Below are 26,606 nucleotides of genomic sequence, written 5' to 3' on the forward strand. Positions count from 1 at the left end.
TTGGTGTGACTATCTGATTACTGTCTACCTCCTGCTAGACTACTGAGGTCCAAGGAGACATGGGCCATGGTGTCTTGTCCAGCTTATTTAACACCAGGGCCTAAGTAGAGTGTCTATTCAGTATAGCTGCTCAGAAATATATTAATATGTATTATAGTAATATATATTATTGGATTGACAAAAAAAAATTCATTCATTTTTCCCACAACAGCTTACAGAAAAACACAAATTAACTTTTTTACATATAAAACACAAATGAACATTATTTATATATATGTAACATGATATATATGTGTGTGTGTATTTTTTTAATGAATCAACAAACTTACCTTCCAAGCTGGAGTCAAACCGTAGTCTGAATCCTGAGGCAGAGAGAGAGCCGTCCGTGACAAACCTGACCAAAGCAACATTGCTAGAAGTGTCTATGCTGTTGGGAATGCTGCTTCCACAGTATCTGCCCAACAAGGTCCCTGTGAGAGTGAAATAAGTATGAAGCATGTATAAGTCCAGGGGGTTGACTTCACTTAACCTCTACTTGAGATAACTTGGCATTCCTGAAGAAAATAATGATAGATAAGACCCCGCCCAGGAAGAAACGGTGACCTCTGGCAAGAGAAGCAGGTCAAACATGAATACAAATTGATATATTCAAATATATGAAGATGAGTGACAAAAACAGCAACCAGGTAGAACCAAGAGCATCAGCACAATGAGGATGGTTGGCTCAGTTGGTTGTGAAATGGTCCAAGGAGACAGAGTGGGAAGCATCCATCTCATATTATTTCCACGGTGTATCATCCTTTTTTTAAATTTTTTTAAAAAATTTTTCGGCTGTGCTGGGTCTTCATTATGGCACACAGGCTTCTCTAGTTCCACTCTATAATGCGCAGGCTTAGTAGTTGTGGCATACACGTTTAGTTGCTCCGTGGCCTGTGGGATCTTAATTTCCTGACCAGGGAATTGCAAGGCGAATTCTTAAACACTGGACCGCCAGGGAAGTCCCAGTATATTATCCTTTCCTCTCTTTCCCTTACAGGATGCCCGTCAAATATCTAGCTGTGGCCCTGGAAGGTCCCCTGGAAAAAAGTATCTTCCCACAAGTGCTCTCTCTCTGTGGTCCCAGGATAAGCTCTACAATGACCCCTAGGCTTTGGACACCACTGTTTCTTGGGTAAGAAATGAGGAAGAGAAATGTGAATGGTCCATAGCTAACTGATCTGCACTTATTCGCAGGAAACAAACTCTTGCCTTTCTTGGAAATGAGGGTATTTCAGAGTCTGAAAGAGTAACAGGTGAAAATAGACACCTCCCAAAAGACAGCAGACATATTTCACTGACCAGATGTATAGTTTTCCCAGATTTCCACAAAGTCCCGTTCACAGCCAGATGAATTCTGAAGGTTAAAGTCTTCAAAGTGGATGGTGAGATAGTGTCCCAAGGGCCCCCGGAGACGCCACTCACAGAATAAGTCGTCAGTGTATGGCTGTGTTGGGTATCCGTTGCTCTCAATGACACCGCTTTGCCCTGTCACCGTTCCCCCACATTGGGCTGCAGAAAAAGAGCAATATGCTATTACAGTTTCTTTGAAATTTAACCAGCACATTGAAGAGCTTTTCGGTGCCAAGTGAATATAAACTGAAGTTTTAAAAATGGTGAACATGTTTAGTTTGTGCTTCCCTTATTATATGAAATCTGCTATCGATGTACAGAGAAATGACACCACAAGTCTAATCTAATAATGGCAAAGGGAAGATGGAAAGACTGCTGAATGGCATATCCTGTGATGTCTCATGAATTCTCTCAGGACACTGTGTAAGAGCTACTAACTGCAAGCAGGTTTCTTTCCAGAACTAAATGATAGATTGATAAGAACTGCCTATCAGCCTGGGTTGGTGACCCTGTAAACTGAGTTCAAGCTCAACTAGAAATGATGCTGTGGTTGATTAGTTATATCTGTGGTTTCTGATTTATCAAATAAACATGCTACTACAGTGATGGGTACCTCAGGGCCTTGAAAATTATTATCTTATTATTTCTTATCAGCTGGATGTGAGAGACTGAATTATATACATTTTTCCTCAGGCTATAAAAGACCTATGGTATAGGTTAAATATTGTTACAACTAGGCTTTTCGAGTTTTGAGTTTATCAAATATGTTTGGTTTGTCTTCAGACCCATTAGATACTAAATTCTATGTAACTGTAACCATCTTGTAATGAATCTTCAGAATGCATATTTATTATTTATTTTTTAAAGGAAAGAAATCAAAACACTGAGTGAATGACTTGGTGCTAGAGATTTAGGGGAAAAACATCTCGGATTATCCATTAATGTTGAGGAGGCCAAAGTCATGGTTCTAAAAACCAGCCATCTGATTGCTAAACAGTTTTACTATCTAATGTAATATTACACATATTTTATGATAAGAGGAAGAAACAAGAATTTAACTGAATATATAAAAATTAAGGGAAAAAAATATTCAAGTATACAAAAAAGTGTTTTCAGATGAAAATTAAAGTAAAAATTAAAATTGATAAATGACTTTGTAGTTTTAAACATTCACATTCCTTACTTATATCATTAAAACAACTGTTGAAATTAGGCAGATAGACTTCTTTAAAAATGGCATGATTTTTTAAAAAGTTTTAATGCAATCATTCTGTCACTACTTTCTTATTGAATAGAAAAATGTCATTACCTATAGAATACTTGGCTTTGAATCCTACATGAGTGGGGCTGTTGTCAGATCGGAATCTCAAATACATCACCTCTCCTGAGGACAACTGACTGATGGGCAGAGATGTCCCACAAAACTTGGAAAGCATTGGTGCGTTTGAATCAGCTCCATCTCGCAACTCAAGGTAACAGGATGTACAGCTAAAGTGGAAAGAAGAATCTGCTTAATTTGTAAGGTCAATGGCTTTGACATATTTTGATAATAAAGACTTCACTTTATCCAAGGGCATAATGAAATCATTATTTCTGCAGCACCAGGTACACATCAGAGCACAGACACTACAACGGAGTCTGTGTGAGTGGTGTGCCACTTCAAAATGCTGAATAATATTTTTCTGAGACATAACACACTCCAGTTTGGAGCTCAGAAAGACAGGTTTTATATTTACCACACTGAAGAATATTTACTCACTTTCCACATTCTGTTAGTTTTAGAAATGTAAAAGTCATTCTCAAATCAACCCCTTTTTGTACATTTATTTGTTTAGTCACTCAGTCATGTTCAACTCTGCAACTCCAAGGATTGTACCCTGCCAGACTCCTCTGTCCACGGGGTTTCCCAGGCAAAAATACTAGAGTGGGTTGCCATTTCCTTCTCCAGGGGATCTTACCAACCCAGGGATCGAATCTGCGTCTCCTGCATTGGCAGGCAGATTCTTTACCACTGAGCCAGCAGGGAAGCTCCAAAATCAACCCCTAGGAGTTTCAGAACCCAAGTATTTTGTTTCACATGATGTTTTGACACATTTCATGAGACAAAGATGAACTCTGTTGACAGCTCTGTAAATGGAGCTTATGGAGACTCTCAGCCAGAATTCTGTGTCCATAAAAGAGGATAGGTATTTACCCAATCTTTCTTGAGAAAGTCAACCAGCCAATTAATGCTTAGTGAGGGGACAGTGGCATTATATCAAGAGTCCAGAACTGGTAAACAAAAGCTCTCATACCTAAGCTTTGCACCACACATGCATGCATACAAGTGTATACAAGCTTTTGTTAAACTAAGAGAAAAATGCAGATCTTTTTTCAGTCTCTTTGTGTTCAACATAGTAAGACATAAACTCTCTGGTTTGTAATCTTTAATGATTCTTATTAAACAGAGATTGGGAAATTGGACTGTCCTTGTTTCCAGTCCTGTTTCTAACCCTGGTGATCCCTGGTGTCACAAATTTCCATTTGTTAAAGAGACATTTTATCATTTATGACACCGAGTGTGAGGCTGGGCAAATAAATACTTGTCTACCAGAGACACTCTATTTTTCCTGTGGGAGGAAGAAGAGATGACATAAATCTCAGACAGCCATCCTCCGAGTCTCTTGGAGGATGTGCACAGGGTCAGGAGGGATGGTATCTGTTTACATCATCTGCTCAGCTGATGGGAGGGTGACTGGCAGGCAAGGTTTTCAGCTTGAGGTGTTAACATTTCCCTTCCCCATCCCTAGATTTCCTTTGCAGTAAATGCTGGAGAAAAGCAGATGGACCGGAACCTACTGTATAGCACAGGGAACTATTTTCAATATCATGTAATAACCTATCATGAAAGAAAATGTAAAATATTTATATAACTGAATCACTTTGCTATACACCTGAAACTAACACAACATTGTAAATGAAATACATTTCCATAAAAACTTTTAGAAAAGACAAAAAAAGCAGTAGGAAACTGTTCTCAAACATGACAGCTAAAAATAAATACCAACTCTGGATAGGAGGAAAATTAAACAGAGGCGACCTACTTGGGTGTTACTTCGATACTGAACTGGCCTTCAAACTGCAGTCGTATGAGTTTCCCGGGAGGAGCAGCTATAAGCCAAATGCAGTCAGCATGCTGGGGATAATGGTCAGGGTGGTTGGGGGAGGTTATGTATCCAGTAGAATCAGCATTATGGATGTAAATATTGCCCCCACAGGCTGTCAGGAAATACAGGGAAATCAGTCTACAGTCTGGAGAGAGAGGACGCAAGCAATGGCTACCTTCATTTTTAAAAGCCTCTTTATCTGTATTTCCAATCTCAATTTCCTTTCATCTGGAATTATCTTCCTTTTTCTTTTTAAGTAAATACATTCTGAATTTGCTATCAAGAGAGCTACCACGTGTGTCATTTTTTAATTTGCTAAACCATATATCCTCAGCAGAAATTTCACTCCTCCTTAAAGCCAGTCAATTATGCAGTGGTTTGGTGGTTTGCACAGTGTGAAACCCTTTGTAAATGTTCAATTAATAAATTAAAATATCAATTAATCCAATGAGAAAGAAAGCATCAAGCACAGGGACACAGAAATCTCATCGACCATATAGAAGGATGTTCTTGGAGGATGATGATGTAGAATGAGGCTAATTTGATGCCAAAAGTTGTTCACTGAATAACCTGTTAAAAGCTGAGAAACGAGAGTGGCAAAGAAGTAGGTGTGGTGGAAAGACAGATAGGGAAGTAGAGCTGACTATAGTTGGGGGAGGTGCTTGAATCAGAAAATTGAGATCAACAAGAGTGATCATATTGCAACCAGTTTTGCAATCTTAAAAGACTTAAAAGACTTTTACGTCTAATATTAAGGCAGAAAGATGGGGAAGTGGTGATAACCAAACCATTCTTATGTGAATAGAGGACCCACAAAACAATGACAGAGTTATAGTGTTTGCAAATAGACCCTTAGTGTATATGAATTCCCACTAAATATTGACTTTGAAAATATAATTCAAGACTGAGTCTACCTGGGTAAAGATGGAAAAGCAGAGTTCTGGGTCTACTTATTAAACACGAGGCACTAGGACTCTGTAAAGTCTCAGGACCATGTGAAATCCTGACCATTCACAACTCAGCAGCAAAGCTGAGCATGGAGACAGCGAGGGACAAGAAACTTGCTGCCTAGAAGGTGGTGCTGCTGGTGTCACAAAGCTGCCTTGTTAAAGGCTCCCTCCAAGCACCAGAGTTATGTGTGCTGGGAAGTGAGGAAAGGATGTTCCTGGTGGTCATGGAACCTGCTGGAGGGATGAGATGATTTTCTTTGTCAGCTGGTGGGTATTTATTTCCTCTCCTCTCCCCATTTCCTTAGAGGAGGAAATTATGCTGATGTTTTAAATTCTCATATTTTGGAGAATGTGTCATAAAACATATGGCTTCATTTAGATGAGTATATATTTTGAAATATATCCAGGAATCTGAGACTGAGGTCATAGGATTAGCCTGAAATTAGAATTATCTCATTTTAAGGGGCCAAAGACTCACTCTCTACTGACACTGCTCCCTCTCTTCTTTGAAGCTTGTTTACTTATTTATTCAATTAAATGTTATCTAAAGTAAATGTCACAAAAATCAAATCATTACAGCAGAATTAAATAAAATTACAATCAAGTGTAATTAAGTCAAGATCATTACTGTATTATATAATTAGATGGGTAATAATAGAATCAAAGGATTATACATTCATCTAAAAAGAAGCATACAAATGATTATAAAACAATGTAATTATCATTCTTACAAGATTTCTGTAACCAAATATAACTTATAATTAGACATTTTATAATGGAAAAGTATAGGGAATTTCAGGGATCACTAAGATCAGCTCAATTTATGCTCATATAGAAGTTCACTTCATTCATTTTCTTGCACAATCTTGCTTATCTAGAGAATGGGGACAATGAAAAGATGTAGTCATGATGAGGTAGCAATGTATCCAGCACAAAGTAAGTGCTTGATAATAGGTAGCTATTCTTAATAACATCATTATTCTTAGCTCAGAAAAAAAAAAAAAAACTACACATTTTTTCCTCAAATCTATCTAAATAAGGAAGACCAAGCAATTGCAGGAAAAGTATAGACAAAATTCTCAATCAAAATACTTACCCAAACTCTTTGCCTCGTATGTGATCTTAAATCCTTGCCCTTCATTACTATTATCAGAAATAAACTGAACAAACATTTGATTATCCGAAGTGAACAGAGTGGACGAAGGGTGACTGCCACAAAAACGACCATTTCCTCCATGGGGACCCAGGGGTGGAGAAGAAAGATCAGGTCCATTTTTGAGCTGGAAAGACAAATCAAAATTGCACAATTACCTTCATACTGATGAAGACAAGGTATACAGGTTCTATCAACTTATAGCCCCAAAGGAAAAATATCATCATTTTGTTATGAAGTATGTAGAAAAAGTAATTAGAAAAAGCAGCAAAAAAGACCTACCACCAAGTAATCCCCCTGGTTGCAAGAGGAGTCTCTGTTTGGAATCTGGAAGGGTTGTTCAAAGTGGACAGCAATGGTCAGGCCACTCTGGACCTGGACGTGCCAAGAGCAGTTGAGATTGGGGGTGTAGGTCTCGGGGTACCTGGGTGATGTGATGATCCCCCGGTCTGCGTGCAGGTATCCACCACAACCTTGCCAAGAAGAAACAAAGATTGCATTTAGATAGCACTCGCAACTGGATTTTGATGCTTTTTCTGTTTGTCTCGAGAATTTTCAAAGTGTAGGCAATAGAAATGTGGTTTGAAACTCACTTGGGACCAAAATGCTGGAAACAATGAGCACAGCAAGTACAGATGGAGCACATACATGCTCCTGGGTCCTCATTGTGCTTTTGTTAAGTAAGACAGGGATGTAGAAGTCAGCAGTAGAGACAAATCCCTTAACTGTCATGAAGCTTCCTTTATAGACAAGTCAGACATACAGCAAACACATATGTAATACGTGAGGTGGTGATAAGTTTACAAAGAAAGATGAATTTGGGGTGGGAAAATGGAATTATATTGTCTGGAGCAGCTAGAGAAGGCCATGTAATTAGAGATCTGACAGAAATGGGAGCTCAACATCCTAAGTGAAGTCAGTCATTTGCCGGCTATCAGGGACCCACTGGAGCATCAGTGAGTGAGCGCAGAGGGCTCACACCACTAGTTAAAATGCAGCAGTGGAAATTTATCTTAGGTCCATCTAGGGAAAATATTCATGTTTAATGTCTAGATTGATAATCTACTTTAAAATTATTTTTTTCAGTTACAAATATGGGGGTCTTCAGATACTGCACATTCTGTAGGATACTTCTTTAACTTTAATCCAGTTTGGGTTGAAAATGATGGTTGGACTTCACATTTTGTCAAGTGTTCAAATTCTTGATCATACTCCACATGATAGCCTCCCATATCCTGTGCATCTTCTTGGACTCACCAAATTCATATTTCAAGAGCAGCAAACTCTTCCTGCCAACCTTTAAATGAATCATTTCAACCAAGGGATTTACAACAATTTCTCCTATATTACTTTGGCTATTTCTTAGACTGAGGATAGCTCTGACTTATTGCTCCTCTGCTGTGCTATGGATATGCACTGTCTTCTGGTTCAGCCATCACCTGGGCTGAAATATTGTTTTAGACATCTTATTCTTAGACTTACTATGAAGAGAAGATGCCCCACCCAGAAAACTGAAGGTGGAGGATCCTTCTGTACAATGTGACTAGTTTTTTTTGTTTGTTTGTTTGTTTGATCAGGACTTAGTACGTGACCTCAGGATAAACCCTCCTCCCGAGAGGCTAGGCAGAGACTTGTGCACTCTGACTTATAATCTGTGTCTTGGCATTGAAAAACGAGCAGAGTATGTTAGAGAGACAGCAAGAGATAGGCGAGGTGAGATGAAATGAATTAGAACAAATTAAGAGAATATATTACTCCTGTGAAAGGATGCGTTAAAGCCTGCCCCAGTTACACTGAAGTCCGAGGTGAAGTGGATCAGCATGTACTCTCCAGTTGACCGGATGGGTCCAGGGACCTCTCTGCCACAGAGAACGGCTAGCTCCTGGGCCATGTTGTTGTCTCCTATGACCAAGGAAAGGAAATGTCAGTGTGAAAACATGCTGTCTTATGAGTCACCTCCACAACTTATTTACAAAACAGAGAGAAACAGATACAGGAAACAAATTTATGGTTACCATAGGGGAGTGGAGAGGAATAAACTGGGAGATTGGGATTAACATATATACACTACTATATATAAAACAGATAACCAATAAACATCTACTATTAATACATAGCAAAGGGAATTCTACTCAATACTCTGTAATTACCTATATGGGGAAAGAATCTTAAAAAGAGTGAATATACGTATATGGATAACTGATACACTTTACTGTACACCTGAAACTAATATAACATTGTAAATCAACTATACGCCAATGAAAAACTTTTAAAAAGAGTCAGCTCCACCACCAGTGCAACGGAGTAGAAGCACCTCATACATTATTCTCAAAACACCCCCATTCCTAGGAGACAACGAGATTATCAGATACAGGTATACTCTAGGGGTTAACATCATTCTGGTTTGTAGTCAGGCTGCCTGCCTTTATCTTTACACTTTTTAATAATGACTTCTTTGCCAGTTCCACTGCCTTTTCAAACACTGGTTGACAGTTCTTCCTGGAACTCAAACTCAAAACAAGAGGATGCGGGACTGGGAAGTAATTGAGGACCAGCGCTGATGTGTGCATCAGACACTAAACTAAGCTATTCTGACTGCTGAAGGTCAAGTATCCAAAAAACAAAACGTTTTGATTCTTCATCTCCAGAGCCAATGCTAGTGTTATAAGGTCATCTGCCCAGAAGTGTGCCTTCACCTTCAGAGGGTTTTTCTTTCTCCTTTTCATTTCTTGGTTGCTCATTGTTTGTTCTGCTATTAAAAGAACACACTCTGTCCATGTGCAGAAGATGAAAAAAAGCTAGTGTCAGCAAGTGTGCACTCCAGAAACACCAGTGAGGGCTGGGTCACCCCATGGCCCTTTTTCCTTTGGCTTCTCTCAATTTTAAATGTTGATCAAAACAGCTGTTTCAGTTAAAGCCTGAATGGAGAAAAGGGGATTATAACAGACGTGGATGCCTTGACTGGGAAAATACATTGCTTTTTTCCCCTAAGGCATAGAATTAATGAATTTCAAACTTAAAAAATACATAAAAATAGAATATAAGACATGAGGAAATTGACCCTTTCACTCAACTGGCAAAATGATTCTTTTTTGACATTGACCACAACCTAAAACTCACTTGTTACTAGCTAATTTAGAAAACAAGTTCCCGAATGTAGTGGCACAGCTATAAATACCTGGCATTCTTTAGAGGAGCTCTGACTTCTGGTAACTATGCATTATTTTATCATTCAGAAGTTTATCTGTAATTCCTCTTGCATTGTTATCTTCATTATGCTATTTTGCTATATATTTCAGCCCAAATCTGTTGACTTAATTTCTAATTATCTGCATCAGAAAAATTTGAAGCTTATATGTCGTTACACTGAATTAGACAAGGCTGTGGTCCGTGTGAGCATATTGGCTAGTTGTCTGTGATTGTGGTTTCCATCTGTCTGCCCTCTGATGCCCTCTCTCAGTGCCTACTGTCTTACTTGGGATTCTCTAGATGGGGAAACAGTGGAAACAGTGTCAGATTTGATTTTTCTGGGCTCCAAAATCACTGCAGATGGTGACTGCAGCCATAAAATTAAAAGACATTTACTCCTTGAAAGGAAAGTTATGACCAACCTAGACAGAATATTAAAAAGCAGAGACGTTACTTTGTTAACAAAGGTCCGTCTAGTCAAGGCTATGGTTTTTCCAGTGGTCATGTATGGATGTGAGAGTTGGACTATAAAGAAAGCTGAGCACCGAAGAATTGATCCTTTTGAACTGTGGTGTTGGAGAAGACTCTCGAGAGAACCCTGGACTGCAAGGAGATCCAACCAGTCCATCCTAAAGGAGATCAGTCCTGGGTGTTCGTTGGTAGGACTGGTGTTGAAGCTGAAACTCCAATACTTTGGCGACCTCATGCGAAGAGCTGACTCATTTCAAAAGACCCTGGAGCTGGGAAAGATTGAGGGCAGGAGGAGAAGGGGACGACAGAGGATGAAATGGTTGGATGGCATCACCAACTCAATGGACATGGGTTTGGGTGGACTCTGGGAGTTGGTGATGGACACGGAGGCCTGGCGTGCTGCGGTTCATGGAGTCGCAAAGAGTCAGACACAACTGAGTGACTGAACTGAAGTGATATGTTGTTACTTATTTCACAAGTGTATATTTTATCTTTCAGTGAGACTGAGTTGGGTCTTTTGATTTTCATTTCTTTTCTAAAGAAAGAATAAAAAAAGGAGGAAAAATGATACTTCCTCTGAGCAATGTGCTTAGAGGAGACTGTTGATAGGAAAAAGATTGAAAGTTATGGTGTACCATCTAAACACGTTTATATGATGGACCTGAGTCTTCACCTACTGCCCAGCTACTACCCTACAGCAGGAAAGCGAAGATACTCTGCCATTTGATTTTTCCTCACTATAATTAGCAGGGGGGGTCTATGCTTGACGGAATAAAGGAGACATGAAAATGCACATTAGACACCTGTGGGCCTAGAGCAAACTCGTTTGTTTGGTCCAAAAAAATGCTATGAAGCATTTTTCATTAATTGCCAAAATTTAATAACTAGGAAATTCATAGAAAATTCTATGCTTCTTGTATCTTTTGGGAAATAAAATCCATAATGCTGAGCCTGCACTCCTAGTTCAGTTCAGTCGCTCATTCATGTCTGACTCTTTGCGACCCCATGAACCGCAGCACACCAGGCCTCCCTATCTATCACCAACTGCCGGAGTCCACCCAAACCCATGTCCATTGAGTCAGTGATGCCATCCAACCATCTCATCCTCTGTCGTTCCCTTCTCCTTCCACATTCAACCTTTCTCAGCATCAGGGTCTTTCAAATGAGTCAGTTCTTCACACCAGGTGGCCAAAGTCTTGGAGTTTCGGCTTCAACATCAGTCCTTCCAATGAACACCCAGGACTGATCTCCTTTAGGATGGACTGGTTGGATCTCGTTGCAGTCCAAGGGACTTCTCCAACACCACAGTTCAAAAGCATCAATTCTTCAGTGCTCAGCTTTCTTTATAGTCCAACTCTCACATCCATACATGACCACTGGAAAAACCATAGCCTTGACTAGACGGACCTTTGTTGGCAAAGTAATATCTCTGCTTTTTAATATGCTGTCTAGGTTGCTGTTCTCCAGTTTGACACTTCACTAGATGTCACCTGCTGTCTAGGCAGGCACTGAGGTTGCAAGACCTGTCATGCAGACTAATGCCTCCCCAGCTGTAGAGACCATCACCTGGAGGCAGAGACAAGGGTCAGGAGAGGGGAGCACCTCAGTTCAGTTCAGTTCAGTCACTCAGTCATGTCTGACTCCTTGCGAGCCCATGGACTGCAGCATACCAGGCCTCCCTGTCCATCACCAACTCCCAGAGTTTACCCAAACTCATGACCATTGAGTTGGTGAAGCCATCCAACCATCTCATCCTCTGTTGTCCCTTTCTCCTCCTGCCCTCAATCTTTCCTAGCATCAGGGTCTTTTCAAAGGGTCAGTTCTTTGCATCAGGCAGCCAAAGTATTGGAGTTTCAGCTTCAGCATCAGTCCTACCAAAGAATATTCAGAACTGATTTCCTTTAGGATGGACTGGTTGGATTTCCTTGCAGTCCAAGGGACTCTCAAGAGTCTTCTCCAACACCACAGTTCAAAAGCATCAATTCTTTGGTGCTCAGCTTTCTTTATAGTCCAATTCTCACATCCATACCTGACTATTGGAAAAACTATAGATTTGACCTGATGGACCTTTGGCGGCATAGTAATGTCTCTGCTTTTTAATGTGTTGTCTAGGTTGGTCATGGCTTTTCTTCCAAGGAGTAAGTGTCTTTTAATTTCATGGCTACAGTCACCATCTGCAGTGATTTTGGAGCCCCCCAAAGTAAAGTCTGTCACTGTTTCCACTGTTTCCCCACCTGTTTGCCATGAAGTGATGGGACCAGATGCCATGATCTTAGTTTTCTGAATGTTAAGCTTTAAGCCAACTTTTTCACTCTCCTCTTTCACTTTCATCAAGAGGCTCTTTAGTTCTTCTTCACTTTCTGCCATAAGGGTGGTGTCACTGCATATCTGAGGTTATTGATATTTCTCCTGGCAATCTTGATTCCAGTTTGTGCTTCATCCAGCTCGGCATTTCACATGATATACTCTGCATATAAGTTAAATAAGCAGGGTGACAATTACAGCCTTAATGTACTCCTTTCCAGATTTGGAACCAGTCTGTTGTTCCATGTCCCATTCTAACTGTTGCTCCCTGACCTGCATACAGGTTTCTAAGGAGGCAGATCAGGTGGTCTGGTATTCCCATCTCTTGAAGAATTTTCCACAGTTTCTTGTGATCCACACAATCAAAGGCTTTGGCATAGTCAATAAAGCAGAAATAGATGTTTTTCTGGAACTCTCTTGCTTTTTTGATGATCCAGCCGATGTTGGCAATTTGATCTCTGGTTCCTCTGTCTTTTCTAAAACCAGCTTGAACATCTGGAAGTTCATGGTTCATGTACTGTTGAAGCCTGGCTTGGAGAATTTTGAGCATTGCCTTACTAGCGTGTGAGATGAGTGCAATTGTGCGGTAGTTTGAACAATCTTTGGCATTGCCTTTCTTTGGGATTGGAATGAAACTGACCTTTTCTAATCCTGTGGCCACTGCTGAGTTTTCCAAATTTGCTGGCACATTGAGTGCAGCACTTTCACAGCATCATCTTTGAGGATTTGAAATAGCTCAACTAGAATCCCATCACCTCCTCTAGCTTTGTTTGTAGTGATGCTTCCTAAGGCCCACTTGATTTTGCATTCCAGGATGTCTGGCTCTAGGTTAGTGATTATAACATTGTGATTATCTGGGTCATGAAGATCTTTTTCGTATAGTTCTTCTGTGTATTCTTGCCACCTCTTCTTAATATCTTTAGCTCCTGTTAGGTCCATACCATTTCTGTCCTTTATTGAGCCCATCTTTGCATGAAATATTCCCTTGGTATCTCTAATTTTCTTGAAAAGATCTCTAGTCTTTCCCATTCTATTGTTTTCCTCTATTTCTTTGCATTGATCACTGAGGAAGGCTTTCTTATCTCCTTGCTCTTCTTTGGAACTCTGCATTCAAATGGGTATATATTTCCTTTTCTCCTCTGCCTTTCACTTCTCTTCTTTTCACAGCTATTTGTAAGGCCTCCTCAGACAGCCATTTTGCTTTTTGTCATTTCTTTTACTTGGGGATGGTCTTGATCCCTGTCTCCTGTACAATGTCATGAACCTCCATCCATAGTTCTTGAGGCACTCAGTCCATCAGATCTAATCCCTTGAATCTATTTCTCACTTCCGCTGTATAATCGTAAGGGATTTCATTTAAGTCATACCTGAATGGTCTAGCGGTTTTCCCTACTTTCTTCAATTTAAGTCTGAATTTGGCAATAAGGAGTTCATGATCTGAGCCACAGTCAGCCCCCAGTTTTATTTTTGCTTACTGTATAGAACTTCTCCATCTTTGGCTGCAAAGAGTATAATCAATCTGATTCCAGTATTGACCATCTGGTGATGTCCATGTGTAACTGACCATCTGGTGATGTCCATGTGTAATCTTCTCTTGTGTTGTTGGAAGAGGGTGTTTGCTATGACCAGTGGGTTCTCTTGGCAAAACTCTATGAGCCTTTGCCCTGCTTCATTCTGTACTCCAAGGCCAAATTTTCCTGTTACTCCAGGTGTTTCTTGACTTCCTACTTTTGCATTCCAGTCCCATACCATGAAAAGGACATCTTTTTTGGGTGTTAGTTCTAGAAGGTCTTGTAGGTCTTCGGAGATCTGTTCAACTTTAGCTTCTTCAGCATTACTCGTCGGGGCATAGACTTGGATAGTGAATGGTTTGTCTTGGAAATGAGTAGAGATCATCTGTTGTTTTTGAGCTTGCATTCAAGTACTGCATTTTGCACTCTTTTGTTGACTATGATGGCTACTCCATTTCTTCTAAGGGGTTCTTGCCCACAGTAGTAGATATAATGGGGGCAAAATTTAAGAAGACATCAAAGACCTCAGAAATCAAGATAAAAATATTTTAGTGCAATCTTTCAAAAATGGAAATGAAATGTAAGGTGAATAAAATATTCCAGTTTTGAATGAAGACAGGATCTGGCTCTGTACTTGCCCAATCCTGTCTTATTCTCCCCACCCTCATTTTGACCTGAACTGGAGACAGATCTAGAACCCATCTGAGAGTTTCTAGTTTAGCTGATCTGGGGTGTGGCACTGAATGTGCATCACTAACAAGTTCCCAAGTGATGTTGATGCTGCTGGTCTGGGAATCAAACAGTAAGAAACACTGACAAGAGGACACGGCCTCCCTCTTCTCCTCTGTTCCATGCAGATCGTGAAGTTACAACTCTGTACATCTTGCTCTAAAGCATTAGTCACACCTCTCATTCCCTGTCTAGCACTGCTACAAGGAAAAGATGAAAACTATTAGCCCTTAATTCTATCCATTCTGGGGGCTTCCCTGGTAGCTCAGCTGGTAAAGAATCTGCCTACAATGCGGGAAACCTAGGTTCGATACCTGGGTTGGGAAGATCCTCTGGAGAAGGGAAAGGCTACCCACTCCAGTATCCTGTCCTGGGGAATTTCACCGACTGTATAGACCATGGGGTCACAAAGAGTCAGACAAAACTGAGTGAATTTCACTTTTCAACCCATTCTACCCAGAGATTCAGTAGACATGGAAAACTGAATACACTGAAATTATAAGTACTTTTCATACTTGGATCTTAAAGCCATGGATATAACACATCAAGATTGATTTCCACAGCCTTTAAATGAGAAAGCAGCACAACCTGGAAACTCAGATTATAATTTCCTACTTAAACCAGATGCAATGTTTCCTCATGCTCTCCCTGACATAGTGTGTAGTGTGTGAATTATCTTGCTATGGGCAATTTAATATTTTCCTTATGTTCTGTAGTTGTTATTGTTGTTCAGTTGCTAAGTTGTGTCTGGCTCTTTGCAACCCTCTGGACTGTAGCCCACCAGGCTCCTCTGACCATGGGATTCTTCAGGCACGAATACTGGAGTGGGTTGCCATTTACTTCTCCAGGGCATCTTCCTGGATCAGAGATCGAACCTGCATTTCTTGCAATGGCAGGCTGATTCTTTACCACTGAGCCACCAGGGAAGCCTGTGTTCTGCATAAATGGAGCCAATTCTAGTATCTCATGATTCCATACAAACTGGATGAAGGCAGTAAACAAGTATGATTATAACTGAATGTAACTAAATATGTGTCAGGGTTGAAACTTGGTAGGTCTTTGCTTTATTTTGCTTTTTAAATGTTTCTCACCATCTCTTATCACAAGTGTATCATAGCTGCATGTTTTATGAGATTCAATGTCCAGGGAAAGGATGTTGAGTTCCACAGTAGAATCTGGAGCCTGGATGAGCCACATACAGTTGGCGCCATTACTGTAGCTTTCAGGCCAGCCTGGGGAGTAGAGAAAGACTGGAGCATCTCCTGTCTGCAGGAACCCACCACAAGCACCTGCAGAATGAAAAGCAACAGCTTTGAAATACCACTGGTAAAAAAGAAGGCAGCATTTTCACTTTAAAACCACAATCCTATACTGAAACAACCAAATTCAAACAATTTTCTCAAAGAAATTTATAAATATTTTTACACTGATTCAGACAGCTGTGATTTCCTTAATTTTTTGAAGAAAAACACATTGTATTCTACTGTTTTCACCATAATTTTGCCACTTCACCCAGTTATCAAGTGTCTATTATTTGTCAAGCATGAAGTAAGCCCATACTGTTGTAGTCGTTCAGTTGCTTAACAGTCTCCCAAAACACAGCTTACTAAGGGAATCTAACATATCTTTAAAGCAGGAAAATAAAATAAAAGCTTACAATTTAGGCCACCTTTACCTTGAAACATGACAGTTTACCACCTGCTAAGTACCAAGAGAAGCATTTCTGAAAGTACACTTATAATAACAGAGGAAAAATAAAGGATATTTAATACAGAGGAAAATACTTCTATCAGTTGATCTTTAACTATTGTGTGTGTGTGCATGGTATTTGAAAACCAAACTTTCAGAGATCTCTAAAGTGATCTCTAGAAACTGTAAGTGTAATGTCTTGTGGATATCAAACTCTCAATTATCAGGACTTCCCTGATGGTCCAGCAGCTAAGACTCTGCTACCAGTGCAGGGGATCTGGGTTCAATCCCTGGTCAGGGAACTAGATTCACATACCCAACTAAAAAAAAAAAGATTCCACATGCCACCACTAAAGATCCCAGAAGCCACAACCAATAAAGATGAACGATCCTATGTCCTAAGACCTGGAGCAGCCAAATAAATTAATTAATCAAAATAAATGTGTTTTTTTAAGCCCTTAATTATTATGAAAATATAATGGGAAACCAGCACTTTTTGGAATAAACATGTAATCTTTATGTATTTATGAGATTAAAAGAACACCTGAACATACGAAGGAAGGGTTTTGAGACTGCAGTTATTATTCTTATTCATTTGTGTTACTGGCCTTTATTAGTAGGGATCTTGGAGATATTAGCCTACACATATCAGCCCCTATAAAGAATGCCATTTATTACTACACAGACCTGTCGCAATGGTAGGTAAAGGTCCAACAGAGGCATTCATTGCAAACCACTCCAAAAGGAATCCTCTCCCTGAGATTGAAGAGTCAGAAGAAAACTGAAATGTCAGAGAACTTCCAGTGGAGCTGAAAGAGCCAGTTTGGGTACCACAGTAGGTTCCAACTAGGCGGGAGTGAATGCCAGCCCCATCGTAAATCTGCATGGAAAAGACAGAGAACAAAGCACTGAACTTAGGGAATCACCTCCATTTTCTTCATAAATAGAAAGTCAAAAGGATAACCTATTATAATTTTATCATAAATAAGTAAACATTACATATAAGTTTAAAAAGAAAGTATAATGAAATACAAAATATGATTGCAAACAATTAAATGTATTTTAAAATTATTTCTCATTCCTGCAGAATTATATTAATAAACATGCTCCATGTGATGTAGCTCACTAGACGATTTGTGGGTAGAAAAGTAGCAACCAAGATAGTTGCACAACAGTGCTTACTGAATGTGCTTTGGGGAAAGGAATTGGGAAGAAAGGGGAAAAGTAACAAGAAAAAGGAAAAGTTTCATGAGAGAAAGTGGACAGGTGTCCTGAAGGAGCTCACCTATCCACAGGTAAGTAAAAAAACAGAGTTTCTTTCCAAAGAAGTAAAGAAGCAGAATTGGCAACAACAGAAGAATCATAGCTTGCATGGGTTCAGCACACTCAAAGCTCAAGAAATTGCTTTCATTTGGTTCAAAATGTTAGATTATCTAGCTCAGTTCAGTTCAGTCGCTCAGTTGTGTCCAACTTTTTGCGATCCCATGAATTAAAGCACGCCAGGCCTCCCTGTCCATCACCAACTCCCGGAGTCTACACAAACTCATGTCCATCGAGTCAGCGATGCCATCCAGCCATCTCATCCTCTGTCATCCCCTTCTCCTCCTGCCCCCAATCCTTCCCAGCATCAGGTTTTTTTCCAATGAGTCAACTCTTCACATGAGGTGGCCAAAGTATTGGAGTTTCAGCTCCAACATCAGTCCTTCCAATGAACACCCAGGACTGATCTCCTTTAGGATGGACTGGTTGGATTTCCTTGCAGTCCAAGGGACTCTCAAGAGTCTTCTCCAACACCACAGTTCTAAAGCATCAATTCTGCGGCGCTCAGCTTTCTTCACAGTCCAACTCTCACATCCATACATGACCACTGGAAAAACCATAGCCTTGACTAGATAGACCTTTGTTGGCAAAGTAATGTCTCTGCTTTTAAATATGCTATCTAGGTTGGTCATAACTTTCCTTCCAAGGAGTAAGCGTCTTTTAATTTCATGGCTGCAATCACCATCAGCAGTGATTTTGGAGCCCAAAAAAATAAAGTCTGACACTGTTTCCATTGTTTCTCCATCTATTTCCCATGAAGTGATGGGACCAGATGCCATGATCTTAGTTTCTGAATGTTGAACTTTAAGCCAACTTTTTCACTCTCCTCTTTCACTTTCATCAAGAGGCTTTTTAATCCTCTGCACTTTCTGCCATAAGTGTGGTGTCATCTGCATATCTGAGGTTATTGACATTTCTCCCGGCAATCTTGATTCTAGCTTGTGTTTCTTCCAGCCCAGCGTTTCTCATGGTATCCTCTGCATATAAGTTAAATAAGTGGGGTGACAATATACAGCCTTGACGTACTCCTCTTCCTATTTGGAACCAGTCTGTTGTTCCATGTCCAATTCTAACTGTTGCTTCCTGACCTGCATACAGGTTTCTCAAGAGACAGGTCAGGTGGTCTGGTATTCCCATTTCTTGAAGAATTGTCCACAGTTTATTATGATCCACACAGTCAAAGGCTTTGGAATAGTCAATAAAGCAGAAATAGATGTTTTTCTGAAACTCTCTTGCTTTTTCAATGATGACAATTTCCAAATACATAGTCTTGAGCACATTTAGTTTTCTGCACCCATGAATGGATGCTATCCAATTACACTTTACATCCTTCCCTCCATCTTGTACATAATTTGAATAAATTTGTTATAAGTGTTATTACAAATTTCTTAGTTGAAGCTGTTATATAAGTTCAGATTTCAAATTATCTAATAATTATGTCCAACACACGAGCATCTATCAAGTACTGGATCCTATGTGAAGCATTGTGGACCTAAAATGAATAAGATGGCATCTTGGCCTTCAAGAATCTGATCGTAAAAACGTCAAATCCATAGAAGCAGGGAATAGAGTGTGGTTGCCAGGAGATGGGCTAGTGGGAAATAGGGATCTGGTCAAAGGGTACAAAGTTTCAGTAGTGCAAGATTAATAATTCTAAAGATGTAAAGTAGAGCAATGTGACTATAGCTAATAACAGTTCATTATAACACTTGATATTTGCTAACAGGGCACATCTTATGTGTTCTCATCAAACCAAAAATAAAGAAGATGGTAACTGATGTGATGTATGTGTCAACTAGCTTGATTGTGATTATTATTTTATAGTGTGTACATATATGAAAAGACCCAATTGTACATCTTAAATATACACAGTATTTATTTGTCAAATATATCTCAGTAAAGCTGGATGAAAAGTAATTTGATAGTGCTTCGGGAATTGGTACAGTAGCCAATGTCTGAAAGGCAATGATCACCACAACTTTTATACTTAAATATAAGTACTTATACTTATTTTAAAATGATTGTTCAAATTTTTAGCACTCTAACATAAGAATGAACAGGGTAATGGGACATAAAATAAGATAAATACTTAATTAAGATAAATATACATGCTTAGACAAGACCAACAGAAGAATTACAATAATGCTGAAAAAAGTTAGCTACAGAATCAAAAGTAACAAATTTAATACCAGAATTACCATTGTTTGGGTAACCTAGCAGTGTTATTCATGGGGTAGGGTAGACCATCCGCTATGATTTGCAAATGCTTGAATAGACAATAACTTGGATCTATCATTGCCAAAACCAATTCACCAAAATGTATAAACATCAATTGCTCTTAAAAACTCACCTTCAATTTGTCATAATAGCAGTTAAGTGTGCCCTCCATGTCCATCTCCAAGATTCTGGCATGAATAACCTGAGATTCCTCCACATTCACTATCCATTGGTAATTGGAGTTGTGGGGATAATTTCCAGGCCACAAGGGAGAGGCAATTTTCCCATGAGTTCCCACAATGTTATCATTGCCAAATACTAGGAAGGAAAACAGGGTAGTAAATTAGACCTACTTAGAACAGCTTTTTAATCAAATGAAAGAAACAAAAGGCAAGGGGTATTGAAAAGGATGGACTTTTAATTGACTGCAATTTCTTTTCTCAACACTGAAAGAAATACTGCTTCCCTTGTGGTTTCTCTGCTATCTATTAATTCCTTGGAGAAGAGTTGATATTGTGAATGGAATTCCATCTCCCTGGAAGGCTCCTCGGTGTGAAAACAAGCAATAGCTTTCCATGTAAAATGGGTTCCCAGACCCCAGGAGAACTGGAGACAAGGGAAGGGACATTACAAGCCCTGTTCTATAATTTTGGTTTATTTTATTTTGTCTTACAAAAGAATGAAACAAATGTTTTAAAATTATAAAAGAGAAACTGACATTTTGAATCACATGTAGAATAACTCATTATGAAAAAGTTGAGTTAGAAAATAAAAATATTTCATACTTTATCTTATTAGAAAAATATCCTGTTATAACATCTGAGCACTTACGAGTATCCTAAAGTAATACTAAATGTTTTTAATTAGAAGACTATAGAGTTTATGGCATCAAATGAAACACATTTGACATGAGAATACCAAACTGAAACCAAAATATAATTTAAAAAACTCTTTTGACACACTATCACAAAAAAGTTTAACTTAAAATTAGGCAGACACTAGAGCTTAAAAAGAATATTAGAGCTACTGAGAATGCTCTCCCTGGCTCTTTATGAGCCAATGATATATAATTTAGTTTTTCTAATACATTATAAAGTAATTCCACAGAGACAATAAATAAATTGTTCTTAATGCATTACTGAAACCACTGCTATCCTTCCTAGTTTGCAGGACATCTTCTGGAAGCTATCACTAAAACAACCAACTCACTGTTGGCAAATGCAGCTTGGAAGCCCATGCCACTGCCCGAGCCGTCGGAGACAAATCTGATCCACAGGATGTGTCCAAGAGCGGATGAATAATTGAGGGGGAGGGTGTTTCCACAGTATCGTCCCACCAGGCGCCCAGTGGCATTCCCTTCCCGGACCTCCACAAAATCTCTGCTGCAGTCCTGAGACTCCTCCAACTGGAAAGCTCTGATTGGAAAAAAATAAATAAATTAGGGGTTAAATTGATCAAATACATTTGGGGATTCTCCTCAGTTAACTTGCTGAGTTGACCTGTTCACTTGTCAAATTTTTTTCTTTAACTTCAATAAAGTGTCTTTTAGCTAACTCAAAACATTTATTTTACTCACTTAACAATGCAGATGAAAAATCTTACATAGAATATTAGCTAAATGAATCCATCAATCTGTAAGATATGTAAATTTTAACCAGGTTAAGCTCACAATGGTTTAAGATAAAAAGATCTTAGAACAATTTGTCATACACACACACACAGATTAAAAGAGAAAATAGATCCAAAAATACACAAAGGGAGAATTAGTGTTTTCTGCACAAATGCAGAAAAGTGTTTGATAAAACTGAAGACGGATTCATCATAAAAACTCTAGAAAATTAGAAATAGAGGGAAATTTTCTCACTGGATGAGAGCTACCCACTTAGAGGTAAAAGTTTTTTAAACATTTCTTTTAAATAAGAAATAACACAGGAAAGCCTGCTCTCATCACTTTGTTGCACGATATACTGAAGGGTTCTTCAGGACAATAAGTCAGGGAAAGGGAGAATTGCTGTAAGAACTGGAAGGCAAGTGCTACCAATCAATATTTAAGAGCACTTGCTTATTCATAAATATCCACTGAGCGCCTTTTCTAGGCACTGAAGATAGAGAAGCACACAAGACATACAATTTTTGACATTCTAGAAAATAGAATGGCTGCTGGATAAGATAATAGGCAAAAACTAATATGGTTTCCTTATATCAGCAAACAAAAATTTAGGAACCGTACCTAAGTCAACATTCATACAACAGATACTTGTCTCTCTATTATATTGGACACTGGGACAAGATAATGAAGAAAATAATGTTCCTTCCTTTGGGAAACTTACATTCTAGGAGAAGTAGATAATAAACAGAGAAATAGAAATACTATGAGGCAGTGATAAATTCTAGGAGGAAAAAGTGTAGTCATTAAGGAAGGTTATTTTAGGTAAGGTGGTCAGGGTACATCCATAATTTTTAAACAGATGCCATTTTTAATAGCAATAAAAAACAAGATGCCTAGGAATAAATGTAACAAAATATCTACAAGACTTTCATAGAAAAAATATAAACTTTTAGTGAAGGATCTAAAAGGAGACTGAATAAATGGAGAGATATCCAAATTTATTATGAAAAGTCTTTAATATAAAGATTCTTCCAAAATCAATCTATAAATTTAGTATAATTTCAGCAAAATCAGTAAGTATTACTGCACTTACATAAAGAATGAAACAGAAAGCAATATTATGTAGTGTGTATGGAGACAGGTGTATGGCATCACCAACTCAATGGACACAAGTTTGAGTAAACTCTGGGAGTTGGTGATGGACAGGGAAGCCTGGTGTGCTGCAGTCCATGGGGTCGTGAAGAGTCGGACACAACTGAGCAACTGAACTGAACTGAACTGATATATATACATAAAATATACATATAATAAAAGTATATAAACTTGCATAGAGGTGATAAACATAAAATTCAAAACACCGGTTATCTCTGTGATGAGAAGGTATGCGGATATGGATGGGGAACTTTTGCTGCCTCGTAATATTTTATTCATTTAAAATTATTTTTTAAATAAAAAAATAATTTAATGATTTTTTAAAAAGTAAATGAAGTGAGTGCAAACTATTCTTTTTTCAGAAGTAATTAATTTTTGCTGAGAAGGACAAGATAAAGAGAAGAAGAAAGAATGGCTTAGCAAGATTACAGAAACTGTTGAACTTCCCTGGTGGTCCCGTGGCTAAGACTCTGCGCTCCTGATGTGGGAGACTCAGGTTTGATCCCTGGTCAGGGAATTAGATCCCACACGCCTCAACTAAGGGTTTGCATGCCAAGACTAAAAAAGATACATGGCGCACTGAGAGCCAGTGCAGTCAAGTAAAAATGAATTAATTTTTTTAAAAAGAAAGAAAAGAAACTGTTGGGAAGGGGGGAAAGGTCTCCAGAAGAGAAAACTTACTTCCCTGCTGTGTATCTTTCAGGTACTGCTCAACACAAGCAGGCTTTCCCATGACGATGGTAAGCCAGCACCCTTCAGGGGCTCTGTCGCAACTAACAGGTTAGGATGTGTCAGCAACAGCTGACTAGCCTGGAGTTACTGGGACCTCACGCCCTACTAAGGGATCAAATGTATCAGGCACACCTCTGAGGCTTCATTGCCAACCAGAGGACAGGAGCAAAACCGTCAGCTCTGCTCCACTATCAGCTTGCCAAGCCAGATACTAGCATTGGTAGGTCTCCAGCAAGGAGTCTGTGCTTCTCAATAATCCCATCAAGGTGGGTTATTACCATGTAGATCACCTGGGTCTATATTTTAGGCTGTTTTAGCCGACTTCCCTAGTGGCTCAGTGGTAAAGAATTTGCCAGTCAATGCAGGAGACTCAGGTTGGGAGGATCTCCTGGAAAAGGAAACGGCAACCTACTCCACTATTCTTGCTTGGGAAATCCCATGGACAGGGAAACCTGGCAGGCTATGGTCCATGGGGTTGCAAAAGAGTTGGACACAACTTAGCAACTAAACAAGTGACATAACTGAGTAACAGAAAAAACCAGGAAAGATCCACATCAGGCTAAATGAACCACATATTTGTCTTACTTCCACTGTCTTCCTTGACAATTTGATGCTTCATGAGACAGTTTATATCTACAGTCTATCTCAATCACCAACTGTTGATTGTTGTTTGTTGGTGACAAACAGGGAAGCCCGGCATGCTGCAGTCCATGGGGTCGCAAAGAGTCAAACTCGACATGACTGAGAGATTGAACTGAACTGAACCGAACAATCAGTTTTGGCAAATAATTGTTCTGAATCTATCCTTAGGATGGTTGTCAAGTTTGGCTCTTAAATTCAGGCTCAGTTTCATTACCCATAATATTATCAATGATGTAAAATATGCTAAAATTGCATTCTGATTCTCATAAAAAAGAAAAGGTGATTATTTTTCTCTACAGGTGATTTACCAAAAACAGAAAGTGTTTAGTCACTCAGTCATGTTTTTGAAACCGCTTGGACTGTAGCCCATTAGGCTCCTCTGTCCATGGAATTCTCCAGGCAAGAATACAGGCGTGGGTAGCCATTCTCTTCTCTAAGGGAATCTTCCCAACCCAGGGATTGAACCCGGGTCTCCTGCATTGAAGGAAGATTCTTTATGGTCTGAGGGAAACCCAATTAACACAAAATTGCCCCTAAATCTTTTCTAGTCAAAATATTGCATGTGGTCCAGCAGCATTAGCGTCACCTCAGAGCTTGTTGAAATGAAGCATCAGGTGAATCAGAATATGAATTTTAATAAGATCCCAGATGATCAACATGCACATTAAAGTTTGACCCAAGGGTCCAGAAGATCACCAAATGCTGAGTTTTTCTGTTTTTGTACCAGACTGGTGTGATCTAATGCTAAATGTCACAAAGGGCTTTTCATTAGAAACAATGGTAGGATATCTGCTAGAATTAAATTTAACGTTTAAAAAAAAGTTTTATTGTTCTTGGAAGTTTCTGTTTTAGGCCAGTTCATTTCATAAGCAAACCTATCCTCTTTCCAAAACTTTGGCTCAGATCTGCTAGTAAAAATACGATGTGGAACAAAAATAGTATGATCTCTGTTTCTCATTATCTCATTTCGATTTTTGAACCAAGATCAATCGCATTGTAAAAGGACTCTGCCAGCATAAAATACACTTTCTACTAATTCCTTTAAATATCTGTTTTATTAAAAAATTCTTTGAGGGTTTTATTTTCCCCCTCCTTTTGTGTTACAGATTCAACCATAATTCCTCCAGTTCTTTTCCCTTCTCAATTTCATCACAGTATCCACAAATCCAAACCTCATGTTTTAGAACTTGACATATTCCATATGCTTCTCCTCCACCCCAGGGGAATGCTTCCAAGTGCCCATCTGGATGTAGTTTAGACCAGGGCAGAAATAACTCAGAGGCCTTGCCATAAAGCCCTTCTCATTATCATCTGCATAAAGAGGAACATCTTGTATTCCACAAATTATACTTTAAAAATAAAACTCAAGCAAGGAAGACAAAATAATCAAAATTAACTTTTCATGGATGAGAAGGGAAAAGATGAAGCATTAAGATTTGTTTATACAATAATCAGGATTTAGTGTCTATTAAAGAATAAAATGGATGAAACTTTCTTTTTGTGTTTATCTTCTGTCCTCTAGGAGGAGATCTCAGTGTTGTCCATTTAATTTTAATTTTGAACTACCAAACAAGAGACTTTAGAAATGGCAGGGTGAGAGAATTAACATTCATTGAACATCAGGCATGCATCAGTCCTGTGCTGTACATTTAAAATTTAACATATCTAATCATAACTATGGCCCTATATGGATACGATTATCCCCAAAGATGAAATGAATCTCTCTAGGTTTTAAACAAATAGCTTCTTGACATTAACTTCTTAGTAACTTAACAAAAAATGGGATCTTGTCTGTCTTGAACATTCCCAGTACCTGGCCCAGTTCCTGATAACTGCTGAACATCAGATTGTTTAAGAATGTGAATGTGGTAAACGCCAAGAGGGAAAAAAAAGAAAAAAGCCCTTTAATTTAGCAGTTATGAAGTCTAGTAAGCTAGGTGAAGGACTTTGGACTTATCATAAGAATGATGTTCACATTTTATTCATCATTGGCTATAAAGCATCTATTATAACAGTAAATTGTGCTTTATATATGAAGCATCTAACATATGTGTAACAAATACTTACCTGTATAAAGTAGGGGCTTAATAAATGTTTGTTGAATAAAAAATACATATGTATATATATATATGGCTGTATGTGTATATACATGTTTTTATATATGTATATATATATGTGTGTGTGTGTGTACTTATATTTCTTCCCATACAAAACTTTGTGCTTTTTATAAAGATAAAAGCAAACAAAACCTCTTTCCCTTGTGACAACTTAAATTTGCATTGCCTCTCAGGTGCTCAGAGGGTGTCTTTGTTTTGACACAATGCCAGTTGGATCCTAAAGAGGCATTGACTGGTAGGCCAAAAGAAAGAAACTTGAGATATTTGAACATGGTCCAGAAATAGG

The 26,606-nt window shown here is 38.8% G+C and overlaps 1 protein-coding gene across 1 annotated transcript in view; it reads right to left on the reverse strand.

Moving 5' to 3' along the window:
• The window catches only part of CUBN (cubilin), a 265,963-nt gene that overhangs the window by 77,755 nt on the left and 161,602 nt on the right, over window positions 1-26,606 (reverse strand). The window contains exons 37-47 of the mRNA XM_081553627.1: window positions 21,278-21,483; window positions 20,202-20,386; window positions 17,219-17,411; window positions 15,934-16,131; window positions 8,394-8,540; window positions 6,921-7,111; window positions 6,582-6,765; window positions 4,473-4,647; window positions 2,699-2,877; window positions 1,339-1,548; window positions 330-470 (exon numbers count right to left, since the gene is read on the reverse strand). Of these exons, the coding sequence (XP_081409753.1) occupies window positions 330-470; window positions 1,339-1,548; window positions 2,699-2,877; window positions 4,473-4,647; window positions 6,582-6,765; window positions 6,921-7,111; window positions 8,394-8,540; window positions 15,934-16,131; window positions 17,219-17,411; window positions 20,202-20,386; window positions 21,278-21,483 (2,009 nt within the window). The remainder of the gene's footprint in view (window positions 1-329; window positions 471-1,338; window positions 1,549-2,698; window positions 2,878-4,472; window positions 4,648-6,581; window positions 6,766-6,920; window positions 7,112-8,393; window positions 8,541-15,933; window positions 16,132-17,218; window positions 17,412-20,201; window positions 20,387-21,277; window positions 21,484-26,606) is intronic.

The sequence above is a fragment of the Giraffa tippelskirchi genome, chromosome 13 (genome assembly GCF_054371585.1).
Source record: "Giraffa tippelskirchi isolate mGirTip1 chromosome 13, T2T-mGirTip1v1.2.pri, whole genome shotgun sequence".
Lineage (NCBI taxonomy): Eukaryota > Metazoa > Chordata > Mammalia > Artiodactyla > Giraffidae > Giraffa > Giraffa tippelskirchi.